The sequence below is a fragment of the Phyllosticta capitalensis genome (genome assembly GCF_038381095.1).
Source record: "Phyllosticta capitalensis strain CBS 128856 chromosome Unknown BKA78scaffold_3, whole genome shotgun sequence".
In the NCBI taxonomy this organism is placed as follows: Eukaryota; Fungi; Ascomycota; class Dothideomycetes; order Botryosphaeriales; family Phyllostictaceae; genus Phyllosticta; species Phyllosticta capitalensis.
In genome coordinates, this window is record NW_027117441.1 from 2,007,950 (window position 1) to 2,029,024 (window position 21,075).

The 21,075-nt window shown below is 54.9% G+C and overlaps 7 protein-coding genes across 7 annotated transcripts; 2 read left to right on the top strand and 5 right to left on the bottom strand.

Annotated features, from left to right (window-relative positions):
• Positions 1-149: 149 nt before the first annotated feature.
• Positions 150-3,968, bottom strand: BKA78DRAFT_247776 (uncharacterized protein; the record flags this gene model as incomplete). Its single annotated transcript, XM_066884326.1, has 2 exons — positions 150-1,841; positions 1,920-3,968. 2 exons carry the CDS (start codon positions 3,966-3,968, stop codon positions 150-152), a joined length of 3,741 nt encoding a protein of 1,246 aa, XP_066746757.1.
• Positions 3,969-4,397: 429 nt separating this feature from the next.
• On the bottom strand, positions 4,398-6,554 carry BKA78DRAFT_293850 (uncharacterized protein; the record flags this gene model as incomplete). The annotated part of the gene is made up of 2 exons (XM_066886261.1): positions 4,398-6,350; positions 6,411-6,554. The coding sequence occupies 2 exons, from the start codon at positions 6,552-6,554 to the stop codon at positions 4,398-4,400; spliced, it is 2,097 nt and encodes a 698-aa protein (XP_066746758.1).
• Positions 6,555-7,276: 722 nt separating this feature from the next.
• Positions 7,277-8,001, bottom strand: BKA78DRAFT_293851 (40S ribosomal protein uS17; the record flags this gene model as incomplete). The annotated part of the gene is made up of 3 exons (XM_066886262.1): positions 7,277-7,345; positions 7,433-7,671; positions 7,830-8,001. The coding sequence occupies 3 exons, from the start codon at positions 7,999-8,001 to the stop codon at positions 7,277-7,279; spliced, it is 480 nt and encodes a 159-aa protein (XP_066746759.1).
• Positions 8,002-8,237: 236 nt separating this feature from the next.
• Positions 8,238-12,288, top strand: BKA78DRAFT_264546 (uncharacterized protein). Its single transcript, XM_066885447.1, has 3 exons — positions 8,238-8,461; positions 8,517-8,601; positions 8,656-12,288. Exons 1-3 carry the CDS (start codon positions 8,288-8,290, stop codon positions 12,129-12,131), a joined length of 3,735 nt encoding a protein of 1,244 aa, XP_066746760.1. The 5' UTR covers positions 8,238-8,287; the 3' UTR covers positions 12,132-12,288.
• Positions 12,289-12,604: 316 nt separating this feature from the next.
• BKA78DRAFT_102869 (glycoside hydrolase family 3 protein) lies at positions 12,605-15,583 on the bottom strand. Its single transcript, XM_066882110.1, has 4 exons — positions 14,527-15,583; positions 14,286-14,443; positions 13,909-14,215; positions 12,605-13,713 (listed from the first exon to the last, which is right to left on the bottom strand). The coding sequence occupies exons 1-4, from the start codon at positions 15,391-15,393 to the stop codon at positions 12,700-12,702; spliced, it is 2,346 nt and encodes a 781-aa protein (XP_066746761.1). The 5' UTR covers positions 15,394-15,583; the 3' UTR covers positions 12,605-12,699.
• Positions 15,584-16,266: 683 nt separating this feature from the next.
• Positions 16,267-18,569, top strand: BKA78DRAFT_330575 (general substrate transporter; the record flags this gene model as incomplete). Its single annotated transcript, XM_066889788.1, has 10 exons — positions 16,267-16,313; positions 16,371-16,397; positions 16,446-17,102; positions 17,156-17,215; positions 17,306-17,310; positions 17,341-17,466; positions 17,525-17,571; positions 17,636-17,767; positions 17,824-18,153; positions 18,318-18,569. The coding sequence occupies 10 exons, from the start codon at positions 16,267-16,269 to the stop codon at positions 18,567-18,569; spliced, it is 1,683 nt and encodes a 560-aa protein (XP_066746762.1).
• Positions 18,550-20,477, bottom strand: BKA78DRAFT_102865 (pyridoxal phosphate-dependent transferase). Its single transcript, XM_066882109.1, has 3 exons — positions 20,163-20,477; positions 19,427-20,110; positions 18,550-19,322 (listed from the first exon to the last, which is right to left on the bottom strand). Exons 1-3 carry the CDS (start codon positions 20,239-20,241, stop codon positions 18,631-18,633), a joined length of 1,455 nt encoding a protein of 484 aa, XP_066746763.1. The 5' UTR covers positions 20,242-20,477; the 3' UTR covers positions 18,550-18,630.
• Between the last annotated feature and the right edge of the window lie 598 nt (positions 20,478-21,075).

Consider the following 21,075-nt stretch of genomic DNA (forward strand, 5'->3'; position numbering starts at 1 on the left):
GCAGGGATATGTCCTGCCTAACCATTCAACTCTACAGTATCCAGACGTACGGCTTGGGAGTGGGATTGTCACACAAGCGCCGAAACTGCATGCGAGGTCGACAATGACATTGACTTTGATGAAACTATGCAAGTGATGTCAGCGTGATCTCATGTCTTGCCCTTGCCACGTTTTCTGCCTCGTCCTCGAGTGGCACCTGTTTTTCGAGCCTTCTTTCTAGGCTCTCCGTATTCCTCATCCGGCTCAGGTTCCTCATCACTCTCCACAGCCTTTCTCTTCTTGCTCTTTCCCTTTCTGTTTCGGGGTTTCGAGTTCGACACTTCCTCCTCCTCTGCGTTTGTAGCCTCAACATTGTCTGCTTCTTCATCGACCCCTTCTCCAGCTCTTGCTCTGGCGCCCATCTTGTTCAATGCGTTGCCCAACCTCTTGCTCGCCATCTCAACCCGCTTTCTCGGTGCAAAAGCACCCGCACCAACGCTACCCCCGAAGAAACCAGTGATGTTTGACTGTGTTCCTTCCACCTCGCGGCGATTCATATCTCTGATCACAGGCACGAGAACTTCATCGGTACGTTCCTGGCCCCAACCAATGGTCGCCATGAGGAATCGCCGAAGGGCATCCAAATCTGGCACACCCCATGCAAAGTCCGATGGGTCCGAGTCAACCTCAGGTTTCAAGTAGGCTTCCTCGACCCGAGGATCCGGAAATGTGGGCGGGAGGAAAAGCTTGGTGGCATTGGCTTTGCGAAACTTGCGGCGGAAGTTGTTGCCTTTGTCCTCTTCTGGTTTTCGGGTGCCGCTCTGTACCGAAGCCCACCAGTCGCGGAATTCTTTAAGGTCATTGAAATCGGACAGGACTTCGAGAGCGGTGACTGGTCCAACGCGGGGAAGGCCTTCAGTATAATCACTACCAAGAAGCTGGGCGATGGAGATCAGCTTTCGGCGTGTAAGACCGAATTCGGATTCCAAATCAGAGATGAGGTAGCATTCGACGAGTTTGGCCTGGTTGAACATGTTCTTGTAAACACGAGTGCCACCAAAGAGAAAAATATCGCTGTCATCTGTAACGATGCCATCGACGAGGCCCAAGTCCACAAGCTCAGCACATTGGGCTTCTGCTTCCATGGGAGCAGTAATGTAAGGAAGACCGAACAGGGACAGAAGCTGTTGACATTCGGCAACCATGGTCTGTGTGACTTCGTCCGCGTCTCTCCGGTCCTTTTTCTGCTGCGTTCTGAGAGCTTTCAATTCACGCTCGTAATCCATGACGTTGGCCTCTTGTGTTTTGCTGTTGAAAGTGGAAGCAAATCGGGCATGCTCCTCGGCTTCCTGGGCGAGTTGTCGAAACAGTTCCTCGTCTTCAGGGTCTGAGTACAGGTGTTCATCATCTTCAACATCATCAAGCCCTTCCGGACCTGGAACGATGGTTGAATCCTCCATATCGACAGGAGGTGGGGAAGGCCGGACGGTATCAACAGCCGCAGACTCAACATCCACTAAAGGAGGCGATGGTCGTACTGTGCTATTGGTAACGGGGTCGGTCGAAATAACGTCTTCAAATTCAGGTTCGGGGGAAGAGGGTGGAGAGCTTTGAGCCTGTTCGGATGCGGTGGCCGGTCCCGCGTGATTGGCGCTTGAATTCTGCATTTTTGCGCGCCTCTCATCCTCCGGCTCACTTTCCGACCATTCAATGAACTCTTCTGGCGAGGCGGCGTTTTCAGCCACAGGCGGCAAGGGAGAGGGCTCTGCATCATGTGGAGATCCTACAACATCCGGAAGGTCCTTCACCGTGTCCTGGGGTTCAGCTCGGGGGCTATCCGCCATTTCCTTGCTCGTTTCAAGCTCAGTCGACATCACATCTTCCATGTGGATGTCTTCGTCTGCCTCCTCCGACTCTTCTCCTTGTTCAGACTCAATGACGAGAACGACATCCTCCTTGGGCGTTTCAGCCTCAAGATCGATGACTTCTTGCTTTTCAGGACTTTCGGCGTCCAGGTCAATCACTTCGTCTTGGTCCTTCATCAATCTTTCCCGTTTCTGAAACACAAAGTCGTTTTCCAAAGCCTTTCGATCTTTTTCCCTCTGTTCCGCTTCCATGGCCTTAGCAGCGGCGTAATCTTCCCTTATGTCGTGATTTTCAGCAAACCAAGGGGGCAAGGGAGCAGCCTTTTTCGCCTCGGCACTCTCAATCTTCCTTTCAAATCCTCCAGCTTGCTGCTCTTGGAGCTTTTCCATCTTCTTCTTCCCCAACAGAGAACTACCGAGGTCAAGCTTTTCAAACGGCAATGGAGCTGGCCGAGAAGATGGGTCTTCAGGCTTCTTTGACTTTGAAGACTGTTTAGGAGACGCTGGCTTCGGTTGTGGCTCAGGTCGCCGAGAGGCTTGGTGCTTTGACTTCCTCGATTCTGCCAACGCTGCTCGCAAATCAATGCCGTCGTCCTCGCTGTCGCTCTCTGCAAAGGGTTGAGCCACCCTAGCGCTGCGATTGTTCGCCATCCGAGCAATCGCCAAGCCGCTTCCAGAAGTGAACGGTTTTGGCTCTTCTGGTTTTTTCTGGAAAACTTCTTGAAAATCATCTTCCTCGTCCGCATCAGTTCTCTGGGTCTCCTTGTCGCCTTCATCCTGTTGGAGTGACATTGCAATTGCTCTTTGGAGCTCCTCATCGTCATCTCCCGCATGTTCTTCGGCTCCATTAATTCCAACATCTTCCCATTCCTCGTCCTCTTCATCACTCCTGACATCTGCGACGAACAGGGAGTCAGGATCCTCTATAGGGGTTTGGCGAGGGCGGCGAAAAGGGTGGCTCCTGCGAGACTTCTTTTGTGTTTGGTTCCGCTGGGCCAATGCAGACGGGCTTCCATTGCGCTTCTGGGCAGGCAAACGATTGAGGCCTTGAACGGGAACATCTTCAAAATCTTCGTCTTCCTCCCACTCGTCGTCTTCTTCCTTTGGTGGGCTGCTCCTGTCCACCTCAATAGGCTTGTCGTATCTCCCTTCATCCTTGTCCACGACTCCCAAAGCCCAACCGCCCTCTACTCCTTCATTCTTGACCAAAACATATTCACGATTCTTCTCGCCTGCAACTCGACCGCCAGCGTCCATGCCATACAGTGTGTCGCCATTGTTTATGTTCATCAACCGCTGAGTGAGCTCGTTTCGCTCTCTCACTCTCTCAATCTGGAATTTGGAGAACTCCATTCTGTCCTTGAACATGGCGTCCAGTTGATCCTTCGAGTATCCCATCCTCAGCCTGCTCCGCAACCTCGCCGCATTCAGTATATTGTACCGGTCCGTCGCAGGTAGGCTTATGAAGAAGGGGCTGTCGAAATCGATTTTGGAGAAATCGTAGACATTGATGTCTTCGCCTTGTTCGAAGGTTCGGGCGTATTCCTCGAGCTCTTCCAGCGACATGATGCGCGGGTCGTTGGGCCCTCCCATTTCCGACATGGACACGTCCAAGTCCGGGAGATGGTACTGATCCTTCTTCCTGAATGTACGGTTTTGCTGGCGTTCCTTGGGAGTCGCAAAGACCTCTTCTGCGTATACATAGTTCTCCGGTGCCACCTGCTCTCTGTTGTCTTCGGCCGCCGATTTGCGCTTTGCCTCTTCCTCTTCCGCCCGGCGCTGCATCTGTACCGCCAAAAGCTTCCCAGCTGTCCTGACCGCGTCATCTCTCCTTCCCTCACGCCTGCTCCTGCGAGCGTTGATTGTCTGTCGCTTGAGTGCCGGGGCGCCGCCATCGAAGACGAAGACGGGCTTGATGCCGATGAACAGCAGCTTGCAGATGCGGCGAAAGAAGCCGACGACGTGAGAGTTCCGGAGTGCGTTTCCTTCCTTGTCACGGACAGCCTTCAGGAATTGGTATATCCAGATGGAGGCATCGACGGCGAGGCGCTTCTTGTTCAGCGTTTCTATCTTGATGGGTCGCGCGCATGGCTGGACTACGGTCCAGAGACCGGTGACACCCATGGCGGCGAATCAACAAGGAATTTGTCGGTTCTCAACCCTTCGTCCGAGATTCTGGAAGCTGGAACATCGTGGATGAGTGGTCGTTTGCGCGTGGCATGCTTACGAGGGCGCGTCTGCCTGCTGCTTTGGGCTCGCGCCAATAATGACGACATGGATCCGAAGGCACTGTGGCACTTGCCGCACGAGTCATGTTGCTCGCTTTCCATCTGAGAGGTCAACAAAGGCTCCAGAATTGTCTGCAATGAGTTATGATGTTTAAACGCTACAGTACTCTATGATGTCATGCTGAAATCAAATGCTGCAAAGTGCCGTTTCCAATCCTACCGCGCCGACCTGTATCCTCAACTCTAGGGATGCAACTAGACTAGCAACAGCAGCTCGACGACCCCATGCTCCCACTCTCAAAAATCCCGTCCGGATCTACGCTTCTCAATCCTCATCATTGTCTACGTATTCGTCATCCGAGATCCTCTCCTCGTGTTGTAACCAGGAACTCCACTTGCGCTTTTGACCTCGATCCGTCCGCATCACCAGCGGCATGTCGTCAACACCGTCCTCGTAAACAGAGCTGACGGAATTGCGGCGGACCACTGCAGCGGTCTTCGCAATAGCACCTGTAGGATCACGAAAATCCTTCTCAAGAGTTTTGTCGAAGCCATAGTTGAAGAAAAGTTCGGACCCCGACGGGATATCTTCCCCGGCAAAGACTCCGATCCGGTACACCGTATTGCACATCATGATTCTGACGAAGCAGTTGGCGAACTTTTCCGACGCGTTGTTGATTAATCGAAGCTCGTTGCCCATCTTTGAAGCGTCGATTGCCTGGTCAACGGTTCCTTCGTCGTGCGCCGGGTTCTCGCCAGTCAGGTTGAAGACGTATTTCAATCCTTGCCTTTCGTAGTAGAACTCTCTCCTCACCATCTCCTCTGCTGAGATGAGTTCACCTGTGTACTCTCCGATGTAATCACCAGCTCGAATGTCCTCCGCCGCATAGAGTCCGAAGCCAGCATCTTCGATAGTCGAAGTCCCCATGAGTGTGAGTTTTTTACTACCGCGCTGTATTTTGACGTTTTGGCAAAGTTCCTTATCATCTAGGCCACAGCCTCGATTGACGGGATCCAGAAGCTCGATGGCGCCACAGCGCAAGCAAACATCTGGATCGCATTCCCTTGCCAGATGAAAGCATGGACACTTTGGATTGTTCCAGCAAGTTTTTCTTTGCTGGGAGCAAGAACAGCCCGAAAAGCGCCGCTGACAAGACTTTGAACAGCCACAGGACTTCTCGCAAGTGACTTCGTTTCTGTAGCATGAACACTGAGCGTCTTCGCAGCTACCGGCGTGATTGCAAGGTACAAAACTTGGGCGCATATAGCTGCTTCCAGCTTTTGGTGCGATCCGGTCCCAGTAATGTATGGTTTTGTGGCCCAGAGCATCACCGTCTCGTTTTCCTCGGCGGCCCGTTGTGATGTACGTTCGCATGTTCGTCGTTGAATCAGTGTCGTCATCCTCTATTAAGGCCCCGTGTAAATGGCACTCGTGCATGTGGCAGACTCGACAAGCCAGGCTGCGATATTCGAATCCAGTGTCTTCCTCGAACTTCTGACTTATAATGATGTGTTTTGCCGCAACTAATGACATGCCCGTCTCGAAAATATTCGACCAGGCTTGCCGCAAGGATGAGGCTCGTGCTAATGCTGCTGGTTCCGACCGGGGCAATGCAGAAACCAGTTTGTCCCATTCCGGGGTCGATGCGTGACGTGCCTCAGCTTTCCACTTCATCATGGCCGATGCTTGTCGAGGGCCGAGCCCGAGGCTTTGTGCGTTCTTCTCGAGGGTGTGTTCGAAGTCCTCTGCAGACATGGCGTAGTAGTGAATAATATCAGTAGCAGTTACTCCAGCCTTGGCAAGGGCTTCCGGAGCGTATGAGAACTGTTGCCAACATTTTTCGACATAGGCAATTTCTCGCGCACGTTCATTATTGTTCATGTTGAAGCCCTGATCCTCCATTTCTTTGTTCATTTTTGCATCGCTTTGATCGTTGTCGAAGACGGGCAGGACAAGAACATTTTTGTTGTTTCGGGCCAGAATGTTTTTGCTCAAGTAGACAAAGCCTTCAAAACTCGGCACTTGGTCAGAGTTGGAGGTGAGGGTTCTGTCCGTGGTTTTGTCCACGCGAACGCTGCTGCCGACAGTGGGGAATAATACTCTTCCCGAAAGCTTTTGCTTAGATGCATCGGTCGAGCCTCGAGAGACGCACGGGGACTTCTCCTGAAAGAAACGCTCTGGAACTTTGCTGGGTCCAGCTGTGGGAGTTGTAGAGGATATTTTTGGCCTTTTTGTGTCATGTGCGAGGTGACTGTGACGAGCTCGACTCAAACGATCCTAAGCCGGATTAACTATACTGCTATTTGACGGAAGCTTCTCTCGCAAGAAAACACTGACTGCACCGAAGAAACGTGCATCGTCTCTAGATTTTTTTCGAACTTCTTCAACCAGAGGCGTCATTCGTGTCAAGTTGAACAGCTCAGACATTGGCTGCATGTTGCCACGATTGGTTGGTGGCGGATTGAAGGTGGCTTCCAACATGATGAGCGTTGGAGTCAAGTTGAGGACGCGCCGCGCGATGCGTTTGACCGCGCCCAAGGTGCGCAATCAGGCGCCAAGACAGTTTGGAGGGTTTTGGCGATTGCGGTGCCCCGTGATTGCTGCAAATGGTAAGGCACAATGATCGAGCGAGATGCAGCAGATACCAAAGCGCTCAAGGTACAGTACATTGACATATTCCAGCACGACCGGGAGCTTCTTATGGTACCTATGGAAGATGCTCGGGCGGACAAAGCAACTCGGGAAAGTGCACAGACCCAGAGCTACGGGTTCATTAGGGTAAGGTACCTAGGAACGGAAGTCCCGTCGCAACTTCACCTAGTAGCTGCTGGCGAGCAGAGAGTAAGCAAATCAAGGAATGTACTACTACCTTAGAGGAGCACAAAACTACGCACGTACACAACAGGCGATACGCCGCTGGACTTCACCAATTGCGGCCTTGGGCACACATGGCTCAACCCGCTTCATTACCCGCGTATTTCAAGATCTTGGAGACTTGATTCAGGTCGATATCTAAGGTGGATTTTTCCATCGCACCATTTCCTGTATCATCGTCCTGAGGTATTCCTTTCCCAATACGCGATTGAGCTCGAAAAGTGACACCATGGCGTCGTGTAGTTTTGATCTACCCAGCGTACGCTACAAGCCCGGTTCCCGTAGCATATGCGTTTTGTCCCATGAAAAAATGCAACCCGTAAACCCGCTTAGAACTTGCTGAACTTCTTGACGGCCTTGCCGGTGCGGGGAAGCACGCGGAGGACGTTGAAGCGGACCTTGAAATTCAGTCAGTAAGATGCTTTCGGCGCGTCCATTTCCATTCGTGGGAATCGCAATCGGAAAATTCGTGGGGTTTGACGTACAGTCTTGCTCAGAGGCCTGCACTGGCCGACCGTGACCTGGTCACCCTCCTCGACACGGAAAGCGGGGGAGACGTGGGCGGCCAAGTTCTTGTGGCGCTTCTCGTAACGGTTGTACTTGGGGATGTAGTGCAGGTACTCGCGGCGGATGACGAGAGTGCGGTGCATCTTGGTGGAGACGACGGTGCCGGTGAGGATACGGCCACGGATGGAGACGAGACCAGTGAAGGGGCACTTCTTGTCTGCGTGAAAAACACCGTCAGCTTGCGATCCTGGGCCTCTGAAACCACGTCTTCCACAATCTCGAAATGTTACTCCCAAGCAGGCAAACGCGCTGCTATTCCAGCTCTTTCGTCCAAAAATCTTCCTCGCGCCGTTTCCAGCGGCAAATCCCACGTACCGATGTAGGAACCCTCAATGGCGGTCTTGGGGGTCCTGAAGCCCAGACCGACGTCCTTGTGCCATCTCCTGCCACCCTTTCCGACGCGCTTGCCCTGGGCCTTGGAGTTGATGTTGATGTGAGGCTGCTTCTGGAAAGCGCGCTCGCTCTGGACGGTAAGCTCGGTCGCCATGGTTGCTTGGGCGGGTTTTTCAGTTGATGGGATCGGGCGGCTGAGCGTTGTCGTCGGTGGTCGAAAAAGGTCGGGTGTTCTGCCGCAGGAATTCCGTCCAACTCGCCTGTGGGTGGTGTGGCCCGTGCCTTCCTCGCTTAGACTGTAACGTGACTCAGCAAACGCCGCTGCCCCCGATCTGGAAGCAACGACAAGGGCCGACCGCCGAAGTGTAAACAAACATCGCGACGTCGTCCAGACGCACACGCACGCACCACACATTCACCGAACACCCTCCCCTTCGATCATGTCTGCGGATCTCGACAAGGAGAACATCGCCGACGGCCTGTCCGTTGGCGCGAATACCGCCAAGACGTCTGCGCTGTCGCCAAAGAAGTCGGGGCGCAAGTCGCGAAGCAAGAGCATAGGACCTGGAGGGCTCGAGGAGCCTCTCAAAGAAAGCGGCGGTAATCGCAGGAAGGTCTGCAAACTTGAAATGCCCTTTTCATTCTGTGCAGCCTTCTAATTGTCTGTAGTCAGCAATGCCAGCGGTGCCTGTGAAGTCTATTCTTTCGCGCGAGGACGAGGTCAAGAGAAGAGAAGAGCGCCGGAAGTCTCTGGGTATGCATGTGGCTGGCGATTCTTCTTTTCATGTCTGCTGATGACGTTTCGTAGCAAAGCGACGCGTATCCTTCGCCCCCGAGGCAACACTTCACACCTGGGATGTTGTGGAATACATGCGCGATGCCACCTCCTCATCAGCTTCGTCGAATTTCACGCGGCGGGACTCCAATGTCACTCACGAATCCTCTTCGCCCGAGCGCGCCAGCGCTGAAGCCGCCGAACCCCCATCGACACCACCGGAGCAAGCGGAAGACCTCCCAGAATCCTCGCCTGAAAAACAACGCGATCTGCACCAGAAAAAGCACCGGCGAAGCTCTGGAATCCCGCCGATGAACTTCAATGACCCCAACGCAGAATTATCATCCAGCCCGTACAGCGGGAGTTCAGCCCCTGATAGCGATGAAGTTGAAGTCGCCTCGGACGACGATGATGGCAGCACCATGATGAGCCTCGACGTTGCCGATGACAACGAGCCCACCACTGCATCGGTTGCATCGAATGACTCCACAGGATCGAGCGCTCGATTGGACGCCGCATTGAGAGAAGCCGCTACACACGCTGGGACGCGGAATTTTGGGTTTGAGGAAGAGGACGCATCGATGGAGATGGCCGGCGACGAGATAACTGCGGCTTTTAAACCATGGATACAAAAGAAGGCCGATCATTCGGGAGAGGGGCAAGAGGATCCGTTTTCATCCGCCCTGGCTGGCCCAGAGACTGAAGAGTCACAGGACGAAGATGACATGACAATGGAAATGACACGTCCGTTTGGAGGTATTCTTCAATCTCGTGCAGACGACAGTCCGGAGTCCAATGACGCTACCATGGAGTTTACAACTGCAATCGGAGGGATCAAGCAACCTAGTCCCAAGGCAGAGTCTGGTTTACGCTCGGGAACCAAGAGACGCAGAACTCTGGATTTGTCGACCGACAACCAGGAGAGCCCGGCAAAACGGCAGAGCTCTCGCAGGATGAGTATCCGACGAAGGAAATCGATTGCCGAGGACAACTCTCTGGAGGATCAAACGATGGACTTTACCGTCGCCGTCGGAGGCATCCAGGCCAATCCGTCGGTGCAGCAGACGTCAAGGCGTGAAAGTCTCGAAAACTCTTTCGGAGATGAGGCTATGGACATGACCGTGGCACAAGGAAAGATCTTGAACACCCCTGAGAAGGGAACTTCGTTGGATGACACCATTATGAGCAAGGATGGGAACGAAGATTTGTCCATGGAGTTCACCAACATCTTGGGCGGCATCAAGTACCCAGAAATCAAGCTCCCAGAAGATGAGGTTGTACCGGCCACACCCGAGTTCAAACAGACTGCCGCCGCAACCCCACCAAGCAAGAGAGGCAGTGCTGCGAGATTTACCAACAACCATCCCGAAGTGCCAAGTCCATCTCCTATGAAAGTCAGCAACTCTGTGGTGGCCAACGTGGAGGAGGCTCCCGTGTCCAAACTCAACATCAAAAAGCAGGCATCTCCAAGAAAGTCTCCCCGAAGATCGCCACGCAAGAGCATCGCTCCTGAGATGCCTAAGCCAGACACCATTAGCAGCCAACCGCCTCCTTTGGATGTTCCAATGGACGAAGAAGGCGCAAAAACCCCTGCTGACCAAGGCAAAGACCAAACTTCTGTTCAGACCCCACTGGAAGAACAGTCACTGCAAGTCACACCGCCGGAAAACCGTGATGAAACTCCAAGCAAAGTCGCCGACGCCTCTCCGAAAAAGCAGATGGCTCTGTCGGACTCGATCAAGCTCCTGTCTACACCCCGCATGCAGATTTTCGCATCGCCTGTCAAACGCGCGGCACCTTCCATAACCAAGCAGCCAACACCAAAGCAGAGTACGCCAAAGATGATAACCCCGAAGGAAGCCTCGCCGAAGAAGAGCTCCCCGAAAAAGGCCTCCCCACAAAAACGTCAGAGCCCTCTGAAGCAAGTTCAATTCAATTCCGCGCGCCCGCAGGAAGAAGAAATGGAAGAAGTTTTGAAGTCAGATGAAGAGGAATCAGAGGAGCGTATCTCTCTTCAAGAATTTTTGGAATTGACGAACATTCGCTTCATGGACCTTACGACCACCAAGAGGCGGCACACGGGCTTTCCTGGGGCTTTGAACGGCATGGGCAAAAGTCTTGCGGCAACCGTGGCCGATATGGACGGCAAGAGCGAGCTCGAGATGAGCGTTGTGGCTGCCGCGTCAATTGAGCCCGAGTACGGGATGTACCACTACGCCTGCCACGCTCTCAAAAACTACATCTCCGAAGGCAAAAATCTCGTGCGTCAGATCGAGGAAAACACAAGCAAGGAAACACCGGCCCTTTTCCGCGAATACTTGTCAGCGCCATCTGACCAGCGTTACGTCATGGAGAGTCAATTCAAAAACATGAAGACGAATGCACGTTTGAGGACAAAGGAGGTCTGGTACGGATGGAGGAGCAATTTGCTTCGCGAGCTAGGGGAAGGTCTCTCAAAGACGCAGGAAAGGTTTGACCTCGACGACAAGGCCTTGAGGGCGCAAGAAGAAATCATCGACTCTGCCTTGCCCGAACTTCAGCAGAAACACACCCAGATGGAAACAGAATGCAACCACTTGCAGCGCCGGGTTGACGAGCTCAACGGTCCGGATCGTGAAGAGCTCGACTCTGCGCGCACTCGGCTCGTGGCCACTGAAGAATCGATTGAGGAAAAGAAGCGCCTGATTGAGGCTTTGCAAAAGGAGCTCGCCGAGAAGGAGTCTTCTATCGATGTAGTCAAGACACGCAAAGTTGAATTCGCCGAGGAAATCAAGACCGCTGAGCGTGTCAGGGAAGAGTGCCGGGGATGGTCGGTCGACGAGGTCGACGCACTCAGAGTGCGCGTCTCTGATCTCGAGGCACAGACTGGATGGGCAATCGCATCGGCGAGCGTGGACCCAGCCACCTTGACCATGACCTATCGCAACGACCTGCGGCTTTTCTTCTACCCTGGCTCATTCGCACCCCATGCATCGGCGAGCACTCCCAACTCCACCATCAGCCTGACTTATGTCGGAGACAACAAGCCTGCCAACTCATCTCCCCTTACCACCACGAAGCGCTTCTTCCTCCAGCTTCTGCGAGCAAACTTGCATTGTCTCCCGCAGTCTACGACTTCCATCGGCCAAATGTTGGTCCACGTCCGCAATGGCTGGGACGTCGCCCTGGCCGTGGCAGAAAACGTGCGCAAGCTCAATCTTTGCCACATCACGGACGAGTCAATCTTGTCGGACGAGCGCATGGCCGCGACGGCTCACATGCTGTTGCCGACGCTGCAGACCAAAGTCAAGTGCGTCTTTGAGGTCGGCGTCACCGCCGAGGGCGACGAGCTCAAGACGAGCGTCGTTGCGAGTACCAAGGTCGTCTATGGCGAGCAGTACAAGGAAGGTAAGATGGGGGAGTTCCTTACTTCTTTTGTCGGCGGCGAGGTACAGGTGGGCGGAGACGCGAAATGGAATGACGGCGTGAATGACCTCAAGGCTAGATTGATCGCCAAGGGTCGGAAGTGATTGGTTGGCTTTGGGCTTTTACTTCTTTTTTCTAGATTGTCTCGGTTGGATTGGAGTTGACAGTCCCTACCGTGGATCTTGGGGGCGTTTTGGGCGGGCGGGTTCATGTGGCTGCTACTCGGTATCTCATAGGCAAATCGTACTTGAGCGTGACTGGAACACCCAGTTTTGAAATGACTTGACGAGACTTGTTCCCTCTTAGTACCGTTTGGCATTCAAAATGACCTGTGACTTTGTGGCCAAACTTTCAATTGGACTATTTGCTAGTAGTCTTCACTCGTAAAATATTCTCCAGCTTTAGTTCTCTCTCAGTGAATTGTTCCACTCGCCAAAATTTTGTTTGTCCAATGTCAATAAGGAGGGCAATGTTAGGCTTTGAAAGATTCTTTATCTTTTTGACTCTTGCTCTGTTAACACTGCATCATCACTTGAAGCCCCTCCCCCCCCCCCCCCCCCCCCCCTCCCCCCCAAATGCATTCCCACGGGGCCATGATCAAAGTGCGACATATCCTTTCTTCTTTTTTCACATTACATGCTACGAAGACTGTTCTATACTCGCCGAAAAACATCACCCGACAACAGTAAACGTCGCATTGCCAAGTAGATTTGCGCTCGACGCACCCAACCAGACTGTGAAGTCGCCCGGCTCGACCACGTACCGCATCCTCTGATCCCAAACCCCCAGCTTCGCAACGTCCAACTCCAACTCCACGCTCACCGTCTCGCCGGCGGGCACCCACACCTTCTTGAACGCCCGCAGCGCCAAGTTGGGCACGACGACGGACGCGACCTGGTCCGCGACGTACAGCTGCGGCACGGCGGCGCCGTCGACGGACGCGGCGTTGGTGACGGTGAAGGCCGCCGTGACGACGTCGTCCGGGCCGGCGGTGGGCGAGGAGAGCGACAGGTTGGAGTACTCAAAGGCGGAGTACGACAGGCCGTGGCCAAAGGGGTACAGCGGCGTCGGCGAGTCGAGGACGTACTGGTGGCCGAACGTCAGGGTGCCGTTGTCGTCGACGGCGCCTGCGTCTGGGTTGTCACCGCGCCCGGAGTTGAGGTAGTCGTAGAACACGGGCAGCGTGCCCACGTCGCGCGGTATGCCGACGGGCAGCCGCCCGCTGGGGTTGACGGCCCCGTACAGCACGTCGGCGAGCGCGTTGCCGCCCTGCTCGCCGGGGTAGAATTGCTGCACCAGCGCGCCTGCGTGCGCCGAGATCCAGGGCTCGGCGACGGGCTTGCCGGACGAGAAGACGACGACGGTGGGTTTGCCCGAGGCGATGATGGCGCGGACGAGGGCGCCTTGGGCCCCGACAAGCGCGAGCGACGAGACGTCGACGTGCTCGCCTGTCGTTGCGTTGAGCCCTTCCCAGAGTTCGGTTTGGTCGCGCGACCAGGTACCGACGACTACGACAGCTGCGTCGGCAGATGAGGCGGCGGACACGGCGGCGGGGATGCTGGATTCGTCGTTCGACCATGGGTCGCAGCCGCGGGTGTAGGTAATGGTGCCGGTTGAGGCTGAGCGCAGGCCGGCGAGGGGCGTGATGCCACGGTATTTGGAGTCCTCGACGACGTAATCGCCGTACTGATTGCCCAGAAGGCGTCAGCGAAAGGTGGTCTCGCAAAATTTGGGGACGAATCGAGAAGTAAAAGTCTTGAAGGAACCGCAGGCAGAGCATTCAAGCTTCGTAAACCTTCAAGGGCAACGTTGAGAAAACCTGGAAAGGTGGAACTGCAAGAAAAAGACGAAGGGAACTTGGTGAAAAAAGACTCGACTCACGTTCATAACATCCGCAAACGGCCCAATCAACGCAACATTGGCCTCCTTCTTCAACGGCAGCACCGCGTCCCGGTTCTCCAGCAGAACAATCGACTCGGCATCCAACTTCCTCGCCAGATCAACCGCCTCTTTCGTGTGAATCAACGACTTGGTCTCATTCGCTGGCGCCGCAGGATTCGGATTCTCAAAAAGACCCATCTTGAATTTCGTCCGCAGCGTCCTGGCCACGGCCGTGTCGACGACGGACAAGTCGAGCTTGCCGGCGGCCACGAGGTCGGGGATCTTTTTGAAGTTGAAGGAACCTCCGCTATTAGTGCATGGTGTTAGCCTTTTCTAAAAATTTCCGGGTTTGAGAGATGGAGGTAGATGTGACGCACCCCATTTCGACGTCGTTGCCAGCCGTGAGAGCCAGCGTGGTGACGGCGTCCGAGTCGATTGGACTAGCCCGACACATTTTGAAGGCAGTGCAGAGGCGGTCTGTCCCGCCCGCATCGGAGGTCACGTAGTATTCATAGCCCCATTCGTCTCGCAAGATCTGACCTACAGGTGAGAATTGGGGTTCAGGGGTAACCTCGATTTCGGGGGCAAATCGATCTTTTTCAGGGGTCGACTGCTCACCTCGGTCAAAGTGTGGTAGTCGGCAACAGCAGGCACGCCATCATACGAATGGTACGCCGACATGATGGACCAAGCATCTCCCTCAATGACGGTGCGATGAAAGGGCGGCAACCACGTCGTGCGGAGCTCCCTCTCGCCGCCATGCACAGGGCCCAAATTCAAGCCTTGTTCCGGCGCGCTGAAGCCCGCAAAATGCTTGACCGTGGCACTTACGTTGCGTGCCTGCAGTGCCTTGACGTAGCTGTATCCCATCTCGCCCGCCAGATACGGGTCCTCGCCAAACGTCTCTTCGACGCGGCCGAAGCGCAGCTCACGCGCCAGATCAACGACGGGCGCAAACACCTGCGTGATGCCCAGCGCCAGCGCCTCGGTCGCGATGGTGTCGGCTATTTGCGCAACCAGGTCCGTGTCGAAGGAGCTGGCATAGCCAATTGGCGAGTTGAAGATTGTCGCGTTGAAGTAGGCGACCCCGTGTATGGCTTCGTTCTGCGCTATCGTCGGGATCCCCAACGTCGTGTTCTCCGCTAAATAGTCTTGAGCCCGTTTGACCGCGTCTGTGATCCATTGCTGCGGGACAGGGTATCCCGTCCATAGCTGGCCGGCTTTCCACTCCATGTTTTCGACCAGGCCGCTGAAGTTGAAGGCGTTGGTGGTCGAGTTGATGTAGTTGGTGATGTCTCCCTGCATCAGCTGCGCCACTTTGTCCTGCAGCGTCATTCGCGATAGAAGATCGGATACGCGGTCATCAATGCTCGCCGATGGATTTTTGTAGAGCGGTGCTGTTGTGTTGGACGTGCTGCGCAGCACATGGCCGCAGACACCGAGCGGCGCCAGAGCCAGAGCAACTAGCATGACGAATTGGACCATTCTGGAGATTTTGGCTGCTGCCGGGGCGACACCGTGAATCGAATCCACATTCTTAAGATTCACAGAGCTCGCTACCTTTTAAGTGACGAGCAAAGTGACGTCGTTGCGAATTTGTTTTCTGCCGTGATGCACACTTCCCAATGGGGCAACCATCCGCGCGCAAACCCTTTAGCCAAAACTGGCCCGTGTACCGCTCCTCGCGTAAATTCCAGGTGCATCTTCGCTTTCGATCCGTCGAATGACCAGCATGTTCGTGCGACACTGAGGACGGGGGAGGGAAGCGGCGTAATTTTCGCCATTGGTGGATATTTAGGCGCACGTGCGTCTGGGGTAGAGGCTAAGGCGGATGCGGGGAAGAAGTTGATGGGCTGCGCCGAGACCCTAGCGGAGAAGGGCTGGTTGTGAGAAGTCCGGGAACATGCAAGACAATGGGAGAGTGAAGGTGGAAATTCTCGACGTTGAAGGATCACAGGCAGGGAGCATTCGAGGTCCCGAGATCAAGCGGGAATGGAGGCCTGTGTTGGGATTTGGAGTATTCATCCCCCACGAATAATAGATCACGACCAGTGAAATGCTCCTCCACGCTACAGCTTTTGGACGTAAGCCTCGGAAAGACTGAGTGGGCGGGCGTGGTGGCATGACAGGTTCGCCATGCAGTCGATTTTCCCTAGGATCACTGCTACCATGCGGCCAAATGGGGAAATGTTGGAATCGCAGGACGTGGCGACGACCGGCTAAAGTACGCGTAGAGGACACGGCCAGACCTCTTGTTGACTGATTTATTGTAGTCTTTCCTCTGATCTGGAGTAATTCAACTCACTTCGCGGATTGCACAGGAGACCGAGCTGTACTTGTCCATCAGTGTCTGCAAGTATGGGGTTGTGGTTCAACATCACCTTGGCGTGCTTTGCGGCCACTGGGTAAGTGCTGCAGACTCGCAATGTCGACAGAAGGAGCAGCAGACTGAGATTTCGCAGGTCGTTCCTTTTCGGATATGACAGCGGGTAAGGCACGAAGCCTCCAGCTCACCATCAAATCTCACTGCCGTCCAGTGTCATGACCGATGTGATCCAATCGCCGCACTTCCTGCAGTACTTCAACACCAAACCCACGTCGCCAACCATCGGCGCCATAAATTCGACATTCTCCGGCGGCGCCGTCTTCGGCAGTCTGATGGGCGGATTCACGATGGACCGACTCGGCCGGCGCATCACTATCATGATCGGAGCCGCCATCGCACTGCTGGGTGCTATCCTGCAAAGCGCAGCCCAGAATCTCGCCATGGTGCTTGTCGGGCGCATCCTGGCCGGCTGGGCCGTCGGCCTGCTCTCCATGAGCGTCCCCGTGTACCAAGCTGAGTGTGCGCACCCCAAGAACCGCGGCTTCATTGTCGGCCTGTCGCAGCAGATGATTGGCGTGGGCTACATCGTGTCGACTTGGGTCGGGTACGGCTCGTCCAAGGTGCCCAAGACGAGCTCGTTTTCGTGGAGGTTTCCGCTGGCGTTCCAGGCGCTGCCTTGCGTCATGCTGATCTGCGGTATCCTGTTTTTCCCTGAGTCGCCCAGACATCTGATTGAGCATGACCGCGAGGAGGAGGCGATGCAGGTGTTACGCAAGTTGCACTACAATGGACGGAATGATGAGTGGATCCAACAGGAGTTTCGTGAGATTAGAATGACCGTGTCTGCTGAAAAGGCCATTACTGCTCCGTAAGTTGAAGTGACGCTCCTCTGAAACTTTTGAAGACTGACCGTTGGCTTAGGGGCTGGCGAATCATGTTCACCGTTCCCCAATGGAGGACTCGGCTCATGCATGCCACTCTGTAAGTAAATCGACTCGTTCAATGGGCATAGGACCGGCAAAGAGGAAGGGCTGACATCGATTAGCGTCCAAGTCTTCACACAATTCACAGGATAAGTACCCCACTCACCCTTTTGAAATCCCAAGCTAACTTCCACCCCACAATAAACGTAATCAACTACTACCAAACCATCATGTACGACAGCCTAGGCTTCACTGGTGACACGGGCCTGCTAGTGACCGGCATCTACAACTGCGTCGGGCCCATAACGAGTTAGCTTTGTCCTCACGCAAGAGAAGCAAAGAAATGAAGGCTGACCACGCAGCGCAGACTTCATCTTCATCACGCTGATCCTCGATCGCGTTGGGCGGAAAAAGGCGAGCTCGTCTTCTCTAAATCCGAAAGGCCAGACTCTAGGAACTGGACTGACGAGAAGAACAGCCTCTACTCTTCGGCACGGTGGGCATCACGCTCGCCCTCGTTTGCGAAGCAATTGTCAACTCGCAAAACACCGACGCGCACAGCCGGGGCCTCTCAATCGCGGGCGTCTTCTTCTACTTCCTCGTCACCGTCGTAAGTCTGTCATCGATCCACCTCCCAGCCCCTGACTCACCACGCTTCTCCCTAAGCTCTTCTCCCTCTCCTTCGGCAGCATCTCCTGGGTCTACGCGTCCGAAATCATGCCCATGCAAATCCGCGCGCGCGGCAGCGCTTTCGCGACGGGCATAGGTAACTGGCTGGTGGCGACCGTCTGGAACCAAGTCTCGCCGCAAGGACTGGGGCATATTGGGTGGAAGTTTTACTTTGTGTTTATCTGCTGGAACGTGTGCGTGACGTTTCCAACAATTTTGTTTGTCTTCAAGGAGACTAAGAAGCTGTCGTTGGAGGAGATTGATTTGCTGTTTGGTGAGCGCGCTTTGGGGAGATTGCCGGAGGATTTGGGGGATGTGAAGGGGGTGGTTGGAGAGGGGGAGGGTAAAGCTGTGGGAGCGGAGAGGGTTGAGTTGCAGCACAAGGTGTAGGAGGGGAATGGAGGATGGGAGAATGAGAGACGTTCATGTTGGTAGCAACGAGGACAATGGTTGACCTGTTGGATCATTAGTGATATTCTTCGCATGCTCAGCATGTGGGTCAGTTCCTCACCCCTGCTGCCCATTTCTTGCCAAGCAACCCAAACTTTCCTGAAGAGGTTAGCCCGGAGAGTCCACTTTTTGTCGACATCAGAGCTCCAGGTGCGGGACCCAGAGATGAGACGAGCATTGACTTGTTTCGCATGTCCTGGACAGTTCGCAATTGCCAGGGGACTGCTAGACGTCAGCCGGCATCCACACGTCTCAGAGAAGATGGCGCAATCCAATCAACTTGTTGTGTATAGTCTAGGTCTACCCAAAGTTCTTGTACCGCCGCCAATCGAATCTCTCCAACTCTAGTGGTATCTAAGCCTGAACGTGCTGGCCGTCGCCAATGGGACGCTCGATGGGCTGCTGCTGCACGGGAACAACCCTCTCGCCACGGTGCTTCTTGACGATGCGCTCAATTGAGTCCATGCCGAGCTTGAGCGTCTCCATGCGAGGACCGTACGACAGACGGACAAAGTGGTGGCAAGGCGAGTCAAACAGGTCACGACGCTTGGCCGGGTTGAGGTCAAAGAAGATGCCGGGCACAACGATGACCTTCTCCTTCAGACACTCGTTGAAGAAGTTGAGACCGTCGTTGATGGTCTCGGGCAGCGCCGAAAGGTCCAGCCAGAGGTAAAAGGTCGAGTTGGGGACGTCCTCGTCGGGGATGCGGAAGCCCATGGCGCGCAGGCGGCCAACGACGTAGTCGCGCTTCATTTTGAAGTGAGTCTGCAGGGAACGCATCTCATGCTGCACCTTGGTGGGCTCGAGCATCTGAATTGCCGCCTCCTGGAAGGGCACGTTGGTGCCGCCGTCAAGGTAGGAGCCGCAGGAGCCAATGGCCTTGATGAACTCCTTGGGACCAACAATCCACGCCACACGCCAGCCGGGAAGACGGAAGCGCTTGGTCAAGCCGTCGATGATCAGGACGTCGTCCTCGTCAACGTCGACGACGTTGTCGGCCGCAGAGACGACAGTGCCATCGCAGCCGGTCGTGTAGTTGTAACCACCTGCGCGATTAATTAGACTCTTTTCAGGAGAAGGGGCTGCTCCAGGCAGGACTATTCGGCACACAGGTGCCGTTTCGGGCGTGTTCGGAGGGCGGTGAACTTACAATAGAACTCGTCCATGATCAGCGTCGCACGGTTGCGGCAGATGTCCTGGATCTGCGCGAGCTCCGGGTTGGTAATGACCTGACCAGTAGGGTTGCGAGGATTTGAGGTAAGAATGACCGAAGTTCCACGGGCGATTTCCTCTGCAATCTTTTCCGGGTGGATGTGGTAGCCGTCGTCGTGGCTGAGGGGAATGGGAATAGAGGAGAAGTTCTTGAAGAGAGACAACATCTCGTTGTAGGCAGTGTAGTCGGGAATGAAGAAGGAAAGGTAGCTGTTTCCGAGGACCGCAGCGATACGGATAAGACCTGCACGACCACCGGGAACGATGCAGACATTCTCCCAAGTGTACTTGCTGCCCCTGTCCTTGCGGTGGTGTTCGTTGTAGAGGTTGGCCACGGCCTCACGTAGAGGCCTGATACCAGCCGTGGGACCGTACTCGCGTCCAGTCAGAGAAATGTCGACGGTTTGGGGGCGCTCGAAGCAGCCCTCGATTTCATCGTCTACTTCGGGGGCACCTTGACCCAGGTTGGCCCAGGAAGTGGGGTCTTCGAGATAGCCATGCTCGTAGGCGCGCTCCGAGGTCCAAACAACACCGGTAGAGGCACGAGTGGCGTCGAGTCCGGCGTGAACCTTGTGGCCGACGTGGGAAGCACGGAATTGACGGTGGGCAATCGAGTTTGCCTCTGCAGAGAGGTCAGCCCTTGTAAATGTGGAGTTTGGTTGGTTGGTACACACCAGACTCGGTCTTGCTGGTGGAAAAGCGACGGTCACGGCCAAACGCCGTGGAGCTCAGTCTGCGGTGTGCGGGAGCCATTTTTGCAAAGATGTTGAGGGAGGAAGGAGTGGAGAAGAGCAGCTTTGCGCAGAGGCGCAGTTTTTAAAGCAAACGGGATGAGGCACACGGCCGCGGGACTTCTTCAATCAGGGCACGCGGCATCAGCCACCGGCACACAGAACGACAAAAGCTTGACAGAGCTTGGTGGAGCTTGGCCGGAGCAGTCTTCAGCTTCGGATGCACGCTCCTGAAGATCGCTGGCCAGCGCAGAGAATTGTTTCATGCGAGAGAGAGGCTGAGCCAAAGGTTCAGGGCACTGAGGGTTGACGGGGGCAATTCGGCGGGCCATCGACTCAGGCCTGACAGTTAGGGCCTAGTGGCAGCTCAACGAGAGAAAATCCGGAGTCATCTCTGGGGTCGATACGGCCCTTTAGAGGTTGAGCGGCGCGAAGCGTGGGGTGGCAGCGGAAAAGGTGACGAGTCGGAAGCGGCCAGTGGGTGCTTTTATCGCTCAGCTCCACCGCGTAACGTCAAGGCGGACGGGCACCAGGGAAAATTTCAGGTTTCCCGAGTTGTTTTCGATGGAGGATGCCGGAGTGGGCGGTAGACGCATGACGTGACGGCCGGAGCTGGGAGCAGGCGGATAATTATGCGGAAGGAAGGTTTGCTGGAGGAAAACACCATGAAGAGCACTCATCAGGCTTCCCTGGAGCTGGAGAAGCCTTGGCAACCCACGTGTAAGTAAGGGTAGTCTGGGACGGCGGAACGGCCGGGCGGGAGATCACCGCACTCGTCTATCTACATATCATTCGATGTCTCCAGTCAGAGGACTGAGCAATCTAGAAGCGGACCCTTGGTGTTATATGCACTCTA

Coding starts and splice junctions, on each gene's coding strand:
- BKA78DRAFT_264546 (XM_066885447.1), top strand. CDS start 8,288: ATGTCTGCGGATCTCGACAAGGAGAACATCGCCGACGGCCTGTCCGTT. Junction 8,462..8,516: donor GCGGCGGTAATCGCAGGAAG/GTCTGCAAACTT, acceptor AATTGTCTGTAG/TCAGCAATGCCAGCGGTGCC. Junction 8,602..8,655: donor AGAGCGCCGGAAGTCTCTGG/GTATGCATGTGG, acceptor GACGTTTCGTAG/CAAAGCGACGCGTATCCTTC.
- BKA78DRAFT_102865 (XM_066882109.1), bottom strand. CDS start 20,241: ATGGCTCCCGCACACCGCAGACTGAGCTCCACGGCGTTTGGCCGTGAC. Junction 20,111..20,162: donor CACCAGCAAGACCGAGTCTG/GTGTGTACCAAC, acceptor ACCTCTCTGCAG/AGGCAAACTCGATTGCCCAC. Junction 19,323..19,426: donor GATCATGGACGAGTTCTATT/GTAAGTTCACCG, acceptor TTAATCGCGCAG/GTGGTTACAACTACACGACC.
- BKA78DRAFT_102869 (XM_066882110.1), bottom strand. CDS start 15,393: ATGGTCCAATTCGTCATGCTAGTTGCTCTGGCTCTGGCGCCGCTCGGT. Junction 14,444..14,526: donor ACTACCACACTTTGACCGAG/GTGAGCAGTCGA, acceptor CCTGTAGGTCAG/ATCTTGCGAGACGAATGGGG. Junction 14,216..14,285: donor GGCAACGACGTCGAAATGGG/GTGCGTCACATC, acceptor ATGCACTAATAG/CGGAGGTTCCTTCAACTTCA.